Raw genomic sequence first — 18,168 nt, 5'->3', positions numbered from 1 at the left:
GATCAAGCACTTTTTCATAAGTAATCAAAAACAGAGATTAAAGGTGAGAAATGTTACTATTAGTTGGAAAGATGTACAATTTAAAGAGTGTTAAAGCCCATATAAATCATCTGCATTTCTGTATATTGCCAAGGGAAATTCCATTTAAAATAATTACAGAAATATAAAAAACTTTGGAGTCTACCTGCCAAGACATACACGGGAACTATATGAACACAATTATAAAATACTCCTTACACAAATAAGTATAGAGCCGGAGAAATATTAATTGATCATGTGCGGACTGAACCAATATAATAAAAATTATAGTGCTACCTAAATTAATTTACTTATTTAGTATCATGACAATCAGACTACCAAAGAATTATTTTATAGAGCTAAAAAATAATAACAATTCATCTGGAAGTACAAGAATTTCAAAGGAACTGATGAAACAAAAAAGTGGGAAGGAAGGGGACTTAAGGGTATCAGATTTCAAACTACACTACGAACCAGTTAATCATCAAAATAGTTTGGTACTGGTGAAGAAACAGGTTGATTGTTTGAACAGATTAGGTACACAGTATATGGAAGCAAATGAACATAGTTGCTTAGTATTTGATAAGCCCAAATATCCTAGCTATTGTTTAACAAAAACTGTTCAGAAAATTGGAAAGCAGTGTTGACAGAAACTAGGTCTAGATTGACATTATACCACATACCAAGATAGGCTCAAAATGGGTGAGATCACAAATTTGAGGAATAAGAAAGAAATTGAATATCAGATTTATGGATAGGGGAAGAGTTCATAACCAAACAAGAGATTGAATGGGTCACAGCTGGAAAATGGACAATTTTGATTGCATAAAATTAAAAAAGTGTTTGCACAAATAAAACCAATGCAACTAAAATTAGAAATTGTTCTTGTTCTTGTTGTTTCAGTCTGTCTGATTTGTGACCCTTTTTGGGGTTTTCTTGTCAAAGATACTGCAGTGGTTTGCTGTTTCCCTCTCCAACTCATTTTACAGATGAAGAAATGGATTAAAATACCATTAAGTAACTTGTCTAGGGTCACACAGCTAGTAAGGGTCTGAGCCTGAATTTGAACTTGGGTCTAACTAACTCTAGGCCTAGCACTCTTTCTATTGCATCACCTAGCTGTCTCAAGATTAGAGGAGTAGATAAACAGGGAAAATCTTTGCAGAGAGTTTCTCTGATAAAGGTCTCAATTTTAAGATAGGTAGGGAATTACTCAGATTTATAAGAATAAGAGCCATTCTCCAATTGATAAATGGTGAAAAGATATGAAAAGGCAATTTACAGATATGGAAATCCAAACTGTCAATAGCAATTTAAAGAAATACTCTAAATCACTAATAATTAGAGAAATACAAATTAAAGCACCTCTTTACATACATATCAGATCGGCAAAGTTGACCAAAAAGGAAATGCCAGAAGGGGTATGGGAAAGCAAGTTCAGTAATGTACTATATTGATGAATCTATGAACTGTTAATCCCTTTTGGAATTATTTCCCCAAAGCTATTAAATTGTGCATACATAGTCTTTGACCTAGCCATGCTGCTACTAGGTCTATACCCCAGGAGATCAAAGAATATATTTATAGCACCTTTTTTATGGTGATGAAGAATTTTAGAATGATGGAGTGTCTATCGATTGGGGAATGGCAGAACAAGTCATGTTCTATGTATGTGCTGTAAACAATGATGAAGGGAACAGCTTCAGAGAAACCTGATTCAGAGTGAGATAAGAAGAATGGGAGAACAATTTATAGAATAACAAAAATATCATGAAGGTGATGAACTTTGAAAATCTTAGGTATTTGGACCAACATGAAGACCAACCATAATATTAGAGCAGTCACGGTGAAATAGGCCACCCATCCCCTGTTAGAGAGATGATGGGCTCAGAGTACTGACTGAGACATTATTGGACATGGTCAACTCGGGAATTTTTTTTGCTTGACTGTACATGTTTATAATAGGGGACATTGTTTTTCCACACTTCCTTAAGGGAAATGAAGGGAAATGAGAGGGAGAAAAGGCACATACATCTTTTTTTTTTTAATTAATTTTTCAAAATGTTTAAGCATTCAAAAAAAGAGAATGTTTTCTTTGAATGCAATATGGTCCCAATGATGAGAAAATATAAATGAATGTGGTTCATAGGATTTAGAGCTAGAAGGAACCTCAGAGATGATCCAAGTCAACTTTTTTTGTTTTAAAGATAAAGAACTATAGGTTGAGACTTATCTAAGCCAAATCCTTGACTCCAAAGCCAGCACAAGTTTTTCTCTACTATACTGCCATCTTGGGCTTTTTACTTTCCCAACTTTTTACTTTTAGTCATATTTATTGCAGGGAGGAGCAAGTACCTATGGAGCTGGTTCAACGGAATGATGTAATCAAGGTAGTCCCTGGGGGAAAGTTCCCAGTAGATGGAAAAGTCCTGGAAGGCAGCACCATGGCAGATGAGTCCCTCATCACAGGTTAGCTGGTGTTGATTGAACTTCACTTCTGGGAGATTGCCTAGAATTTGCCAGGACACCTAAATGCTGATGGCAAACAAAGCTCATAATATTTCTCTCTCTTCTCCACTCTAGGAGAAGCTATGCCAGTTACTAAGAAACCAGGGAGCACTGTAATTGCGGGTTCAATCAATGCACATGGCTCTGTGCTAGTCACTGCTACCCATGTTGGGTCTGATACCACACTGGCACAAATCGTGAAACTGGTAGAGGAGGCTCAAATGTCAAAGGTAATGAAAAAATCCCGAGTATCTGACAAACATTGGACATGGCTTCATGGTAGCCTTTCTCTGGGAATTATTTTAAGATCTTCATAGGAGCCCAGTCAGTTTTCTTAGATATGGCTGGTCAATGAAATGATTAAGGAAGGAGATGATTATGCATTACTTTCTTGATTCATGCGTATAAGCATTCTTTATCTTTTTGTTTGTGTTTCACTGGTTTTGGTGTCTTATTTTTTCCATAGGCACCTATTCAGCAACTGGCTGACAAATTTAGTGGATATTTTGTCCCATTCATCATCATTATTTCAACTGTGACGTTGGTGGTATGGATTGTAATCGGTTTTCTCGATTTTGGTGTTGTTCAGAAATACTTTCCTGTAAGTTGAATGCCTGGATTATATTGGCTTTCTACAATCTACTGCAACTAATGCCTCTCTTGGTGCCCAGAGTCATCAGGCTTTAATTATCCATTACATTCATTGTATTTGCTTATTTTATTTTATCCAGAGGTAAATTTCTCCATCCTCTGTTAATTTACTTATATCACTAATATCACACTTTATGTCTAAAATCATATACCCATTTTGACTTATCTTGGTATATGGTATGAGATGTTGGTCTTTGCCTATTTTCTGCCAAATTGCTTTCTAATTTTCCCAGTAATTTTTGTCAAATGTTGAATTCTTGCCCCCAAAGCTTAGATCTTTGAGATTATCAAACACTGAATTACTATGGTCACTTAGTATTATGTATTATGAAGCTAATTTATTTCACTGATCCACCACTCTATTTCTTAGCCAGTACCAGATTGTTTTGTTGATTACCACTTCATAATACAGTTTGAGATCTGGCACTGTTAGGATACCTTCATTTGCATTTTTCATTGATTCCCTTGATATTCTTGACCTTTTGTTTTTTCAGGTGAACTATTATCATTTGTTCTAGTTCTACAAAATAAATTATTTTGTAATTTGGTTGTTATGGCACTGAATAAGTAAATTAATTTAGACAGAATTGTTATTTTTTTTGTGTGTTGGCACAGCCTACCCATAAGCAATGAATATTTCTCCACTTGTTAAGATCTGTCTTTATTTATGTGAAAAGTCAAACAGAAAAATCTAAGTACACATTTAAAAACAAACATTTTATTTTTACAAAAACCATAAACTCTTACATTTCATAGCAGAGACAGTATGCCATAGTGGATTAGGGAGCTGGCCTTGAAGCCAAATAGACCTGGGTTCAAGTCCTTCCTGTGGCAGGTACTGATTGAGACCCTGCGTGAATCATTTAATTTCCTAGTGTTCTAGGCAGGTGGAGTTGAACTCAGAAATAGGGACCACTAAACAGTAAATTAGAATCTCTGTAGTTGTCGACTTAAAAAACCACTTTTTAACATTGTGGTTTATTGTATATTTATTTTGTTAAATATTTCCCTATTATGGTTTGGGGGGGGGGACGGGGCAATTAGGGTTAAGTGACTTGCCCAGGGTCACACAGCTAGTAACTGTCAAGTGTCTGAGGCTGGATTTGAACTCAGGTCCTCCTGAATCCAGGGCCAGTGCTTTATCCACTGAGCCACCTAGCTGCCCCCTATTATGTTTAATCTGGTTGGGCTGTACTTGGGAATGTTGTGGCCAGTGGGCTTCAGGTTTGATTCCTCTGCTTTAGGAAACCCTGAGACTGTAGGTTGCAGAGAAGGTGTCAACCTGCATTGGTAGAGAGAGTTCCTTCACCTGGGAATTTTTTATACTAATAATAGTCACAGGTCCTGTCCTTACCCCTGTCAGGTTTTTATAAATGAAGCCCATATTTCATATTCAGCTAATGAAGAAGGGGCAAAAATAGGAAATCGTGTTGCAGGATTTTTGATTCAGGAAAACTGTTGGGTCTTGAGTGAAAGAAACATTTCTTTATTATCATTAATCTGAATTTTTTTAGAACACTAAAAAACCAAGCCAACTTAACCTAGGACTTCCAGTTCCTGTTAAAATACTCATATTGCCATAAAGCTCTAGTTGGATGGATACCTATTACTTTTTTTTTTTTTAGTGAGGCAATTGGGGTTAAGTGACTTGTCCAGGGTCACATAGCTAGTAAGTGTTAAGTGTCTGAGGCCGGATTTGAACTCAGGTACTCCTGACTCCAGGGCCGGTGCTCTATCCACTGTGCCATCTAGCTGCCCCCGATGCCTATCACTTTTAAAATGAAAACTTCCTTGTTATTATTATGAACTTGACAAAAATCAGTGGACATGAACACACACTTTCTGACACAAAGAATGGAAAATCATGAATTGCCCCTACATGCATTTTGGGCTTTTTAAAAATCCATTTCCTATTTTTCGAGTTGTGGCATAAACCATTCTTTTATTAACAAGGTTTCCCCCACAATATTTCTTTGAGGGAAATTCAGTTTTTGTAGATAGGAAAACCGAGCTATGAACCAATTAAATGATTTGTCTGAAACTACCCAGTCAGGGAAGAGCAAAATTAGAATGCTGTTTCCCTGAATTCCTGATCAAAACAAGATTAGGGGCTGCTCCTTCAGTATTCTCTTGCAGTTTCAGAATTCTGTGAGTTTTCTTGCATAATTCTCAGTCTGCTTCTTATCCTTCTCACTTTTCAGAATGCTAACAAACACATCTCCCAGGCAGAAGTGATCATTCGATTTGCATTCCAGACGTCCATCACAGTATTGTGTATTGCCTGTCCTTGCTCTCTGGGCTTGGCTACACCAACAGCAGTCATGGTTGGAACAGGGGTGGCTGCCCAAAATGGTATTCTCATCAAAGGAGGAAAACCCCTCGAAATGGCGCACAGGGTACGTGTGCTCACCAAGGGCTAAAAGAAAAGGGGATTTGGATTTAGGGGGTCTTCCTTGAGGGGCAAGAATTGGCTTCTCTGAGGAGGAAGCAACTGTTTGCAGGCCCCAGAAACAATGATGTATGTGAATCCTCAGGTATTGTCAGGATAAAAATCATTCATCATAGAATCATAATGTGTCATTGAGATGGCTTAGTGGATGGAGCCTCAGGCCTGGACTCAGGAAGACCTGAGTTCAAATCTAGCCTCAGACACTTACTAGCTGTGTAACCCTGGGCAAGTCACTTAACTGCTATTTGCCTCAGTTTCCTTTTCTATAAAATGGGGATAATAATAGCACCTACCTCTCAGGGTTATTGTAAGGTAATGTTTGCGATGTGTGTGAAAATATTTTTGTAATATTTATAAAGATGAGATAATATTCCTAAAGTTCTTAATACAGTGCCTGGTACCTAGTAGGTGCTATATAGATATTAACTATTATTATTAGTGTAAATCTGGGGAAAGGGACCTCAAAGACCAGCTGAGGCAAGAAGGTTTAATGACTTCCCCAGGGTCACACAGCTAGTAAGTGTCTGAGGCTGGTTTTGAGCTCAGGTCTTCCTACTCCAGGCCTAGCACTCTATCTGTTGTTCCAACTAGCTGCCCCTCTATACACACACACATGCACATGCACATGCACACAACCCCATACCAAGGTACCATATACCGTGGTAAGAAAAGCAATAGAAACACAGCAGAACTAAATCTAAGAACAGCATTAGCAATAAAACTCTAGCTTCGGGTGTCTGTACACAAATTTAGAAAGTATGGCTAGCAAGCAACATCTCAACATGAAAGGGAAGATTACATTATCCCTGAAGTTTGGTGGGAAGGGGCCCATCACTGGAACATGTCTCTCATTTATAAGGAGCATATGGGAATCTCCCAAGAGTAAGTCTGAAGACCCCAAATGAAAGCAGTTCTGACGAGGAAGCAAAAGAATAATTGTCTAGAGACCCATGTTGATACCTGGGGAACTAACTGACTGAATTAGATGTTTCAAAAAGGTACAAAAGTTGGAAGCCAGCTAAGGAAAGGAGGAGGAACCTTTTAGGAATAGTGTCTAGATGGCTGCAGTCCTGAATGAATGGAAGGTAGGAAGAGAAGTCCAGACCAACATCAAGATCATCTTTTATTAGCTTAGGGAAGTTGGAAGAATCTGAGGAGAGATGGGATAGCGGCTCAGTGTGGGTAGGACAGTGATAATAGAGAGTGAAAAAAAGATGAAATTACTCTAGGAAATGCAATTCAATAAACATTTATCAAGTGCCTACTATGTGCCAGGCTAAGCACAAAGGAGGCAAAAGGCAAGCCCTCAAGGAGCTTACAATCTAATGAAGGAGACAGTATGTAAACAAACATATGTAAAGCAAGCTATATACAGGATAAATGGGAAATAATGAAAAGAGGGAAGTTACTGGAAATTAAAGAGGTTAGGAAAGGCTTCCTGTAAAAGTCAGGTTTTAGTTGGGACTTAAAGGAAGCCAGTAGTTGGAAGGAGAACATTCAAAGCAGCTTGGTAGAGGAAAGAGTGCTGGACAGGGGGACATTGATTTGAATCCAGATTCTGACAATTAATAGTTGGGTGGCCTTGGGCAAAGCACTTGACTTTTTTTTTTTAAAGGCACTTAACCTTTTGAGCCTCAGTTTCCTCTTCCGTAAAATAAAGATGATTAGTGCTTGTACAATACCCACCTCATTGCATTGTTCTATCAAGAGCCAAAACAGCAACTGTCATCTTGGACTGTATTAAGAGAGCCCAGAGTGGCTAGAACCAGTGAGGTGTCAGTGTATTCTGCCTTGGTCAGACATCTAATGCATTATATTCAGTTCTGGGTGTCCTGTTTTGTGATGCACAGTCATAGGCTAGAGTGTCCAGAGGAAAGTGACAAGTGTGATGAGTAACTAACCAGGAGAAGAGAAGACGCAGCATAGCCCTCAGATGCCTTCAAGTATTTAAAGGGTTGTCGAATGGAAAAAGATTGACTTAATTTTCTTGGTCCCAAAGGGCAGAACTGGGGACAAAGGGAGGAAGGTATGGAGAAGTGGATCTCAACTCAGCGTAAGGAAGGACTTATAACAATTAGAGCTCTCTAAAAGTGGAATGGGTTGCTTTGAGGGGAAATGGGTTCCTTCTTCAAGGGAAGACTGGATGTCTACTTGTCAGGGAAGTTGGGCAAGATGGCTTCTGAAGTCCCTTCTGCCTCTGGGTTTCTGAAACAGATTTGAGTGTGACAGCCACCACTGCAGTGCTGTGGGTAGATAGTTCCATAGTCGAGTGGTCTTGGCAAGACCACAAAACAACCAATATTCTTGCATGTTTAAACTCTGTTTTGTTGAACCTACCCATCCCTGTCCATTCTTATCCATGCAGTCTTGGGCCCCTGAATCCAATACTAGGTGATCTAAATTTAAGCAGTAGCCCAAAATGGTCACCAGTCTGCATCGAGGCATTTGTATGCCCCTAGTTAAGGTTTGAAAATCCCTCAGCCTCTTATGTGTTATTGGATCTCCAGAACTTTGAGCTTCAGAAACATGTAACTTGGCTTATCACAAAATTAAATATATGCTCTGAGTAACAGAATTTTCTGGTATCAGAATGATGTATATGTACAAAAGTTGACATGTGAGTGTCCCTCAAGGCTCCACCTATGCCTATGCTTCATCCCGGCTTTGATAGGGAGACATAGGAATACATTTCTAGGAGTGAGATTTGGTTTTAGAGGAAGCTATGAAATCTTTTCCTTTGTGGGTCTTTTTAAATGGTATAGACTCTTATTTGTCTGAGATGACTTAGGTATTACTGGTTCTACCAGGAGACAGGAGGCTTGGATGACATGATTTCTGAGTACCCCCTCTAACCCTTTGATTCTGGCAGTGGGATATAGGATCATGTAATTGTAGATTTGAAACTGATTGGAAGGGAGGTTGTCTAGTTCAACCCCCTCATTCTATAGATTTATAGAGAATAGTTACACAACTCACTGAAGGGTCACCCAGATAGCGAAAGACCCTGATTCCAAATGAGAACTCTGCCAGTCTGCCACAATAACTTACTGTTAGTATCACTCCAGTGCTTTTTGTTTCTGACAGATCAAGACTGTGATGTTTGACAAAACTGGAACCATCACCTATGGTGTCCCCAAAGTTATGAGAGTTCTTCTGCTTGTTGACGTGGTTTCCCTGCCGCTGAGGAAGGTTCTGGCAGTGGTTGGCACCGCCGAAGCCAGCAGTGAGCATCCCCTGGGTGTGGCTGTCACCAAGTACTGTAAAAAGGTAGGTATGCAGGTTATCACATATGCCACTCTATCCTGTTCTTTCAACCTCAATGCCTTGGTAGGTGAGGCTTCTGGGCACCTTTAATCCATGTCTATTACATTATAACCAAGCGCAGTGATCATGAGATTCCAATATGGAGATGAAGAGTTCCTGGCTACTCCTTGTGAGCAGGATTTTTTGGTGCGAATGGGACCTGTGATTGATTGCATTGATAGATTCCATTCTACCAATACGGATGAGCACCTATTTGTGTAACTTGCCGTCCTAGAGAGTATCATTTACCTGGGGTCACATAGCCAGTGTGTATCTGAGTTAGAGCTCAAACCCAACTCTTCTTGACTGCAAAGCCAATCTTCTTTCTATCCACTACACAATATCATCACCTTATAAGTAGGGATTTGCCTCTCATAAATCGGGGGTGCCTCATGTCAACCAGAGATTGTATTGCCAATTTTCACAAAGGTAATGAAGAGGGGCAGCTAGGTGGCACAGTGGATAAAGCACCGGCCCTGAATTCAGGAGGACCTGAGTTCAAATCCAGCCTCAGACACTTGACACTTACTAGCTGTGTGACCCTGGGCAAGTCACTTAACCCCCATTGCCTGCAAAAAAGCAAAAAAACAAACAAAGGTAATGAAGAAGACTCAATCAAATTCAGCTAAATGCCAAAGGTATTTTTGGCAAATAAGAATTAGAAGCTGTTTGTCTAAGATTTTCAGCCTTGGCATTGATTCACCCACATATATTTCTTTGGCTGGGAGGCCCCGTTGATTTTTTTTCTCTCTCTGTCTCTCTGTCTCTCTGTCTCTCTCTCTCTCTCTCTCTCTCTCTCTCTCTCTCTCTCTCTCTCTCGACATTTTGAATAAGATAGCAATGGTAGTAGGTCCCTCTAACACATTGGCCTGAGACAGTTTGAATGATCAGTAAACATTGAAAATTAACATGGGCAATTTAACAGGCAACACAGCAAAATCTTACTTGTGTAGAGAGTCATTTATTCAGAAACCTGATTTAAGCTATATGTTTTAGGTCAGGGTGGATCAATGCTTGACGTTATTCGACTTGCTTTTTTGAGTTTTCTGATATGTGTGGCAGGCAGATTGACAGTTGTCTTCTGTTTTCTTTTAACATTATTTTACATGGTCAATAAAAATGAGCAAGGGGAAGGGAAGAGGAAAGGAGCAAGCATTTATTTAAAAAATTTTTTTTTGGTACAAGCATTTATTAAGTGCCTCCTTTGCATCAGGCATTACACTAAACACTTTATAACTGTTACTTCATTTGAGCCTCACGGCAACCTTATGAAGTAGGTGCTATTATTATTTCCATTCTATAATTGAGAAAACTGAGGCAGACAGAAGGTAAGTGAATTGCCTAAGGCCATACAGTTAATAGACGATTCCAAATTTGTACTCAGATTGTTCTGACTCTTAAGTCTTGTGTTCTGTCTACTATGCCACCTTTAAAAAAAATTTTTTTAAAAAGCTGAAAAATCAGTCAGTCAAATAGCATTTATTATGTAACTACTGTATGCTAGGTACTGCGCTAAGTACTTGACATTATCTCTTTGGTTTGAGTTTTTTGCGGGGAGGAACTATGAGGGTTAAGTGACTTGCCTAGAGTCACATAGCTAGTAAGTGTCAAGTGTCTGAGGCTGGATTTGAACTCCTGAATCCAGGGCCACTGCTTTATATCTCCTGCACCACCTAGCTGCCCCCGACATTATCTTTTGTATGTAGGCAGCCCTCTCAGTTCACCTCAAGGTCCATTCATTCCTTCTCATCTTTTGTAACTCTTGGCCATCTGTTTCCATAAATTCTCTACATATTTCTACTCAATTTACCTGAAGCCTTCCTCAGCCTCTTTTAATATTTTGTGGTTGGCAGGGAAATTCCTGGGCTTTTCATCTATTATCTTGCTGTTCTTGCTATATGACTGGCCTGTCCTTTTCCAGGCAAACACATCCCTGGAGGTGTCTTTACCATTTGAACCATGCCAACCATTATTGGTGTTTTGTTCCAGGTTTTTTATGCCCACTAGGTAGCTTTCCATAGCCTTTTGGTTTACTTGCATTTTAATTCTTCAGTATTGGTGGCATTCCATGATCCATGACCATGTGGCATCAGTTAAAGAATATTAGGGCTTTAAAAAATTGGCTTTTGTGGGGGCAGCTAGGTGACCTCAGACACTTGACATTTACTAGTTGTGTGACCCTGGGCAAGTCACTTAAACTCCATTGCCTTGCCCCCCCCCCCCAAAAAAAAATTGGCTTTTTTTTTTTTTTTTTTTTTTTTAGTGAGGCAATTGGGGTTAAGTGACTTGCCCAGGGTCACACAGCTAGTAAGTGTTAAGTGTCTGAGACCGGATTTGAACTCAGGTACTCCTGACTCCAGGGCCGGTGTTCTATCCACTGCGCCACCTAGCTGCCCCAAAATTGGCTTTTGTAGAAATTTTTGCTGAAACTTCTTTTTTTGTGAATTTTTTTTTTGCTACATCCCAACTTTTTTTTTTTAATGGAAAATATGATATATTGACATAAAGCCAAGTAGTCTTTCTGAATAGGTTTTATTTCTTTCATTTCATTTTTCAACTTTTTTATGTTCTTTTTTGCATTTATCTTTGCACTGAAACCACTGGGTTATATGCTGACTTAGAGGAAATGCTGTTGCATAAACTTAAATATATTTTCATAATTTTCATAATGATGTTTGTTTAATACATACTGCTATGTTTTCTGCTTTTGCACCTCAAAAGTGGGAAGAACCACCTACTACTTCAGGCTGCTTTGAATTTTTGTCTGTTTCATGCTTCACTATGACCAAAAAATTCAGCACCAATGGCCAAATACCAGGAGATGAGCCTCTTCCTGTGTTTACCTAAACTGGACTTCAGATGGCAAATGCAATCTATCTCTACCACTGTACTCATAACCTTTCCCAAGAGTTTATGCTCTGTTGACATGACCTTTGATATCCCATGGTCCATTCCTCTGATGAGACATTGCAGGAAGACTTTGGTAGATGTTATTAGCAGTTTCACACATCTCTTGATCTTCCCCCCAGTTATCACAGCATCATAGATTTACAGCTAGGTGAGACCCTAAAGATCATCTAATCAGACTCTACTTCCCAAAAGAGAATGCTAAGAGCAAGTGGATTAAATGATGTAAACAAGATTACATATACCAGCCAGAGAGGTACAAAGCCAGAATTTGAATTGAGGTCCTCAGACTCAAGTGTAGCATTCTTTCCACTGTGATAAGCTGAAAAGAATGACAGGAACAAGAGAAGATCTTTTTTTTAAAGGTGGGGGAAGAGCTCATTATTTTTTTTGATGAGGCGATTGGGGTTAAGTGACTTGCCCAGGGTCACAGTGTCTGAGGCTGGATTCGAACTCAGGTCCTCCTGAATCCAAAGCCGGTGCTCTATCCACTGTGCCACCTAGCTTCCCCAAGAACATATTTTCTTTAGCAGTTGGGAAGGAATCAGGAGATAGGGGGACTTTTATGAGAATGGAGGGAAATGAGCAATGGAACAAGACGCTGGAGAAGGGAAAGGGTGGAATAAAGGGGATAGCTATTGTAATCATCTCAGCTTGAGGTGATGAGGACCAGCACGAGGGTGGTGGCAGTCAGAGGAGAGAAGAGGGGGTAAAGGAGAGATGACAGAGGTAGAAATGACAGGGCTTGGGGACAGACTGAATACAGGAGTGAGAGTAAAGAGTTGAGGGTGACACCTAGGTTGTGAGCCTGAGTAACTGGGAGGATGGCAGTTAGGAAGAAAAGAGGGCCTGGCTGGGATAGGGGAGTGGGGGAATCATGAGTTCAGTTTTTTTTTTTTTTTTGCGGGGCAATGGGGGTTAAGTGACTTGCCCAGGGTCACACAGCTAGTAAGTGTCAAGTGTCTGAGGCCGGATTTGAACTCAGGTACTCCTGAATCCAGGGCCGGTGCTTTATCCACTGCGCCACCTAGCCGCCCCCTATGAGTTCAGTTTTAGGCTTATTATTATTTGGGGGGGGGCAATGAGGGTTAAGTGACTAGCCCAGGGTCACACAGCTAAGTGCCAGAAAGTGTCAAGTGTCTGGGACTGGATTTGAACTCGGGTCCTCCTGAATCCAGGGCCAGTGCTCTATCCACTGTGCCACCTAGCTGCCCCCATGAGTTCAGTTTTGTAGATGTGGATTTTAAGATGTCTGTAAGGCATCTGATTTCAGATATCCAGTAGGCAATTGAAGATGCAAGACTAAAGGTTAGAGCTTTTGGTAAAGGGTTTCTAAGCATGGAGATAAGGTTTTTCCTTTGGTTGTCTTAAATTAGGAGATATTTGTTCCTGCCTGCCTTTCTCCTTACCTTACCTCAAGAATTCACCCAGTGTTGGCAGTTGGGTAGGATACTGGACTATTTGGTTCAAGATTTCTTTTGAATGAGATAGGTACACAAATAGCTATAAATGGAAATGAAAATAAGATGAACATAGGAAACATGCAAAATGTATCATGAGAGAGGGAGAGTCCCTCTGAGAGAGGAGGGATCACTCGCCCCTGTGCAGGAGAAGTTTCGTGGAGGAGGCATTGGAACTTGAACTCGGTAGCTTGGGATGATGTCAGTAGGCAGAACTAGACCAAGGCACAGTTCAGGCAAGGAATTGGCAACACTGAAAGAAAAAACTGAGACGAGTCAATTAATCTATGGCTCTATGTCTCTCTCTACATCTCCGTCTTTCTCTAACACTTCCTTCTTTTTTGTACTTCTGTCCCTCACTCACATTTTCCTCCTCCCTTCCTTCATTCCCGTTTCTCCGTTCATTGCTTCCTTCCACCGGACTCTGTTTTTTGTTCTCCATCTTGACCTTCTTTCACAGGAACTTGGAACTGAAACCCTGGGGTACTGCACGGACTTCCAAGCTGTCCCTGGGTGTGGAATTGGCTGTAAGGTCAGCAATGTTGAAGCTGTCCTGGCCCAGAGTGAAGACCCTTTAAATGCACAGAATCGTCATCTGAACGGTGTTGGCAGCCTTCCCACTGGAAAAGGTTTCATTGATCATTGTCTTTGGCTCTGGGGAGACATCAATAGTCAGAACATTTATTGGGTTAAAGGGGAATTGTGCCAAACCACAGAGACAACCTTGCCAAGTATTTCTGTTGTGATTTCCTCCTTAGCCTGGAAAAGGGTGTGCATATGGGTGGATGTGATACATAGCCAAGTTACATACAAAAGCCTTTTCTAATCCATACAATGTTCAACGGTAATGGGAGATAAGGACATTATACTTTTCTTTGGTACTTCTGGAAACTGGTAATTGCATCGTTGTGTATGTATACTCCTTCTACTAATGCATATGGAAACCCTTCCATGGCTTAGAGAGACAGACTGGTACAGTGGAGAAAGCCATATCTGTGAACTCCAGGACCTGGGTTCAAATCTTGCTTCTGACACTTCCTACCTATGTGACATGGAGTAAATCTTTTATTCTTTCTGGGTCTTAGTTTTCTCCTTTGTAAAATGAAGGAGTTAGACTCTATGGCCTTTGATATATACTAGCTTTAGAGCTGTGACATATTATCATATAATTATTCCATAAAGGACAGCCCTAGTATGCTAGAGGCTTAATACCTCTGTGATAGAGTCTTAGGGGCATCACTCCATTCATCCCTCTCTTGCCTCTCTTTTTTTTTTTTTTGTTTTTTTTGCGGGCAGTGGGGGTTAAGTGACTTGCCCAGGGTCACACAGCTAGTAAGTGTCAAGTGTCTGTTGCCTCTCATTCTTTTTTTTTTTTTAATTTAAAAAAATTTTTTTTAGTGAGGCAGTTGAGGTTAAGTGACTTGCTCAGGATCACACAGCTAGTAAGTGTTATGTGTCTGAGGCCGGATTTGAACTCAGGTACTCCTGACTCCAGGGCCGGTGTTCTATCCACTGCGCCACCTAGCTGCCCCTCTCATTCTTGATACATAAATGACCCATAGCCTTTTTCAGTCAAACCCAACCGTATCCAGGTCTTTTTTGCTATTTCTCATACACAAATAACATGCTTCAGCCTGCTTACACTAATAAATATATAATGTGGATGTAACGATTGGAATGACGCCACCTGCTGGAGACTTACTGTAGAAGAGTTCCCGCCCATGAAGGGAAGGTCTTTGAGGGCAAGACCAGGAGTCTTTTCTTTGGAAAAGGAAGTGACGCGGGCTAGTGGGAGGAAGAAGGAAGAGACTAGCGCTCTGTCTGGCTTTTTCCTGAGGACTCCAGCGGAGAAGGGAGCTAGAAATGCGCTCTCCCTTTAATAGATAGGAATCTAGGCCTTTCTCTCTCTCTTTACTAAATTCTTATTCTCCTTAATAAATGCTTAAAAGTCTTGGCGACCACTCATTAGATATTTTAGACAGTTTAGCTAGAATTTTAGCCCTTAACATGGACTAATAAATATATTGACTTATGATAAATATATTATGATCCTCATGTTTGTGTATGTATATAAACAAAAGGTATCAATAGAACACAACCCATCTTATGATCCTCCAATCTATCTATATGTATATTTCTGTATCCGTGTATATCCATATTTGTAACTATATTTTTTCATATATATCTATATCTGTCTATCTCAGTATGTGTAGGGAGCTAGGTGGCACAGGAGATAGAGTACCATGCCTGGAGCCAGAAAGATTCCTTTTCCTGAGTTCAAATTTTGCCTCAGATAGGTACTAGCTGTGTGACCCTGAGCAAGTCATTTAACCTTATTTGCCTCAGTTTCCTCATCTGTAAAATAAGCTGGGGAAGGAAATGGCAAGGCACTCCAGTATCTTTGCCAAGAAAACCATAAATGTGTTTACAAAGTCAGACATAATTGAAAAAATGACTCAACACAAAGTATATGTGTAGATATAGATGTATATATGTCTATATCTGTGGAGATAGAGATAAGAAAGCTTTATTGGAGGATCTTAAAATGGTTTGAGTTTTATTGGTACCTTTTGTTTTTTTATACCACAATCATTTCCCATTATGCTCCCCTTACTCCTCCCCACCATTGAACTCCCTCCCTTGTAACAAGGAAACAGAGGTAGGCAAAAGAGACCACCAAAATGACCTTCTCCGACAGTATATGCTGCATCTTACAACTGTAGTTCCTGATTCTCCATGCAGAGGAGGGAAACTCTTCCAGATCAAGACTGGTCACTAGCTCGTGCATCTTTTTATTGTCCTTAGGGTTGTTTTGCCATTTCAACTCTGCTGAGTCTGTGGCATGCTGGGACATGTGGGTGTTAGAGTTCTCTTTAACACTAATGATAGTAAACATTGGTGAGATTCACAGATGATCTCTCCAGCTCCCCACCCTGATTTCTGTCATTACATTTAACATCCACTCTGCTTAATTACATTTAAGTTTTTGCCTTTTTTCCTTTCTATTTTTTCCCTTCCGATGAAGGTGCAGTAAAAGACTGAGAGACGGGCAGAGAGGAAGGCAGGGAAAGCCCCCATGGTTCAGATAATTCATACTGGGGCTAGTGTGGTATAATAGAAAGAGCGTTGGGTTTGCAAACTCATAGGACCAGAGTTTAAATCTTGCCTCTGTTAATTACCAATTATGTGATCTTGGGCAAGTCACTTCACTTGGTTAGGCCTCTGTTTACTCGTCTGTAAAATTAGATGGTTGGGCTTAAATGAATTGTCTTGACACCTTGAGGATGTCTGTCCATTAGTTTGCTCTCATTCATTGGAATACTATCGTCTCTGAAAATTTGAGGGTAAGGGCAATCCAAAGGGCAACAAAGAAATGCATTTTAGATTTGAATTGGCTGTGACACATTATAAACAAAGAATTATGTAAGAGAAGTCATATAAAACAGAAGTGTTGAATACAGGCCCCAGTGTGGCCAGAACCACATTAAAATGTAATTGGGAAATATTTAACAAAACAAATAAAAATACAATAGCTAATGGATAGTGTTGATGGGTGGTTTTCTAAGTCAGTATACAGCCTGTAGGGATCTTTATTTATGGTTGAAAGGGCCCATTTCTATTTGTTTGACCCTATTGCCAACAAAGAAATATGTAACTGAAATATGTAACTCTTGTCATGTGACAAGAGCAAGATAGACTGCTCCATTGGATCTTTGGGATGTCAAGACAACTTGGGGAAGATCATCAGAATGTTGGGCGGACACTTAGTGATGAATTTATTGGAAGCTTTGAACGTGTTGCATGAGATGGGCAGACACGGATGGGTTGCAGTCTGTACCATTGGAGAGAATCTCTACTTTGATGAGATCATAGATCCATTGGAATATTAGAATCCTATTGAAAACTTCTTCCCAGACCCACCCATAGTGCCTATACTGATATCCTGTTAAAGTATCTTTTCGAGGCAAAGTACTAATTCAGCTACTTTGTGAGACACTGTCATTGCTATGACACTTCATCATGCCCAGTGGAAGCCATCTTCCTAAAATGATTTAAGTGACAGTCATTATATGATTAGATTTGTCAGACATTTATTAAGTACAAATTATCCAAATCTAGCAACAGAGGATAGCTTCTGCCTCTAACTTAGCTGGTGTTACACCAACACTGATCACAAGAAAGTTGGCAGCTGAACAGTGAAGACTCAGACATCTCTAATTTGAATACATGGAAACAACCGAGTACTGTAAATCCAGTTCATTTTTGTGCCTACTCTGGATACGACAGCATATTGGGATTATGGTATCCATCACTATATACAATTAGATACTCTCTAGCAAATGTGGAGCTCCAGATTGGCCTCTCCGGGTGAGCTAATAGAAATGGTCCTGATAAGGTCTAAAGTGGCACTTCAGAGACTAGCATGCTGAATTCAGCTCAATTCAACGAGCATTTGCTAAGGTAGTTCTATACAAGGTGCTGTGTTATATACTGAGGATCTGGAGATTTAAAGAGGTGACTCCAATGGAATTCGGGTACCAGTAAAAAATGACCATAGAGTATGTGATGGTTTACTGGTTCCTTAGAGGAAACTTGAATCAAGGTGGACTATGTTATAGTATTGGAAAGAATCATTGATTTGGTACCAAGAAAGTCACTAGACATGATATTAAGTTCACAGACTCCAGGTTAAATATTCCTGTTGTTTCAGTTCTTAAAAAATGGCCAAACCTATTTTTCAATATGTTTAGTTTCTTTATAATCTCACGTATTTCATTTTATGCATTTAAAGATATCATTCTGAGACTTATGGATCCCTTGGTCCATAAATTTCACATACTGCCAGAGAGATCCAAGATATAAAAAAGGGTA

At 39.8% G+C, this 18,168-nt stretch overlaps 1 protein-coding gene across 1 annotated transcript in view; it reads left to right on the top strand.

Moving 5' to 3' along the window:
• Positions 1-18,168, top strand: part of ATP7B (ATPase copper transporting beta) — a 131,909-nt gene that overhangs the window by 95,350 nt on the left and 18,391 nt on the right. The window contains exons 11-16 of the mRNA XM_043995808.1: positions 2,360-2,487; positions 2,602-2,756; positions 2,993-3,127; positions 5,379-5,573; positions 8,711-8,893; positions 13,757-13,925. Coding sequence (XP_043851743.1) covers positions 2,360-2,487; positions 2,602-2,756; positions 2,993-3,127; positions 5,379-5,573; positions 8,711-8,893; positions 13,757-13,925 — 965 coding nt within the window. The remainder of the gene's footprint in view (positions 1-2,359; positions 2,488-2,601; positions 2,757-2,992; positions 3,128-5,378; positions 5,574-8,710; positions 8,894-13,756; positions 13,926-18,168) is intronic.

The sequence above is a fragment of the Dromiciops gliroides genome, chromosome 3 (assembly GCF_019393635.1).
Source record: "Dromiciops gliroides isolate mDroGli1 chromosome 3, mDroGli1.pri, whole genome shotgun sequence".
Classification (NCBI taxonomy): domain Eukaryota; kingdom Metazoa; phylum Chordata; class Mammalia; order Microbiotheria; family Microbiotheriidae; genus Dromiciops; species Dromiciops gliroides.
This window is presented reverse-complemented; position numbering and strand designations above follow the sequence as displayed.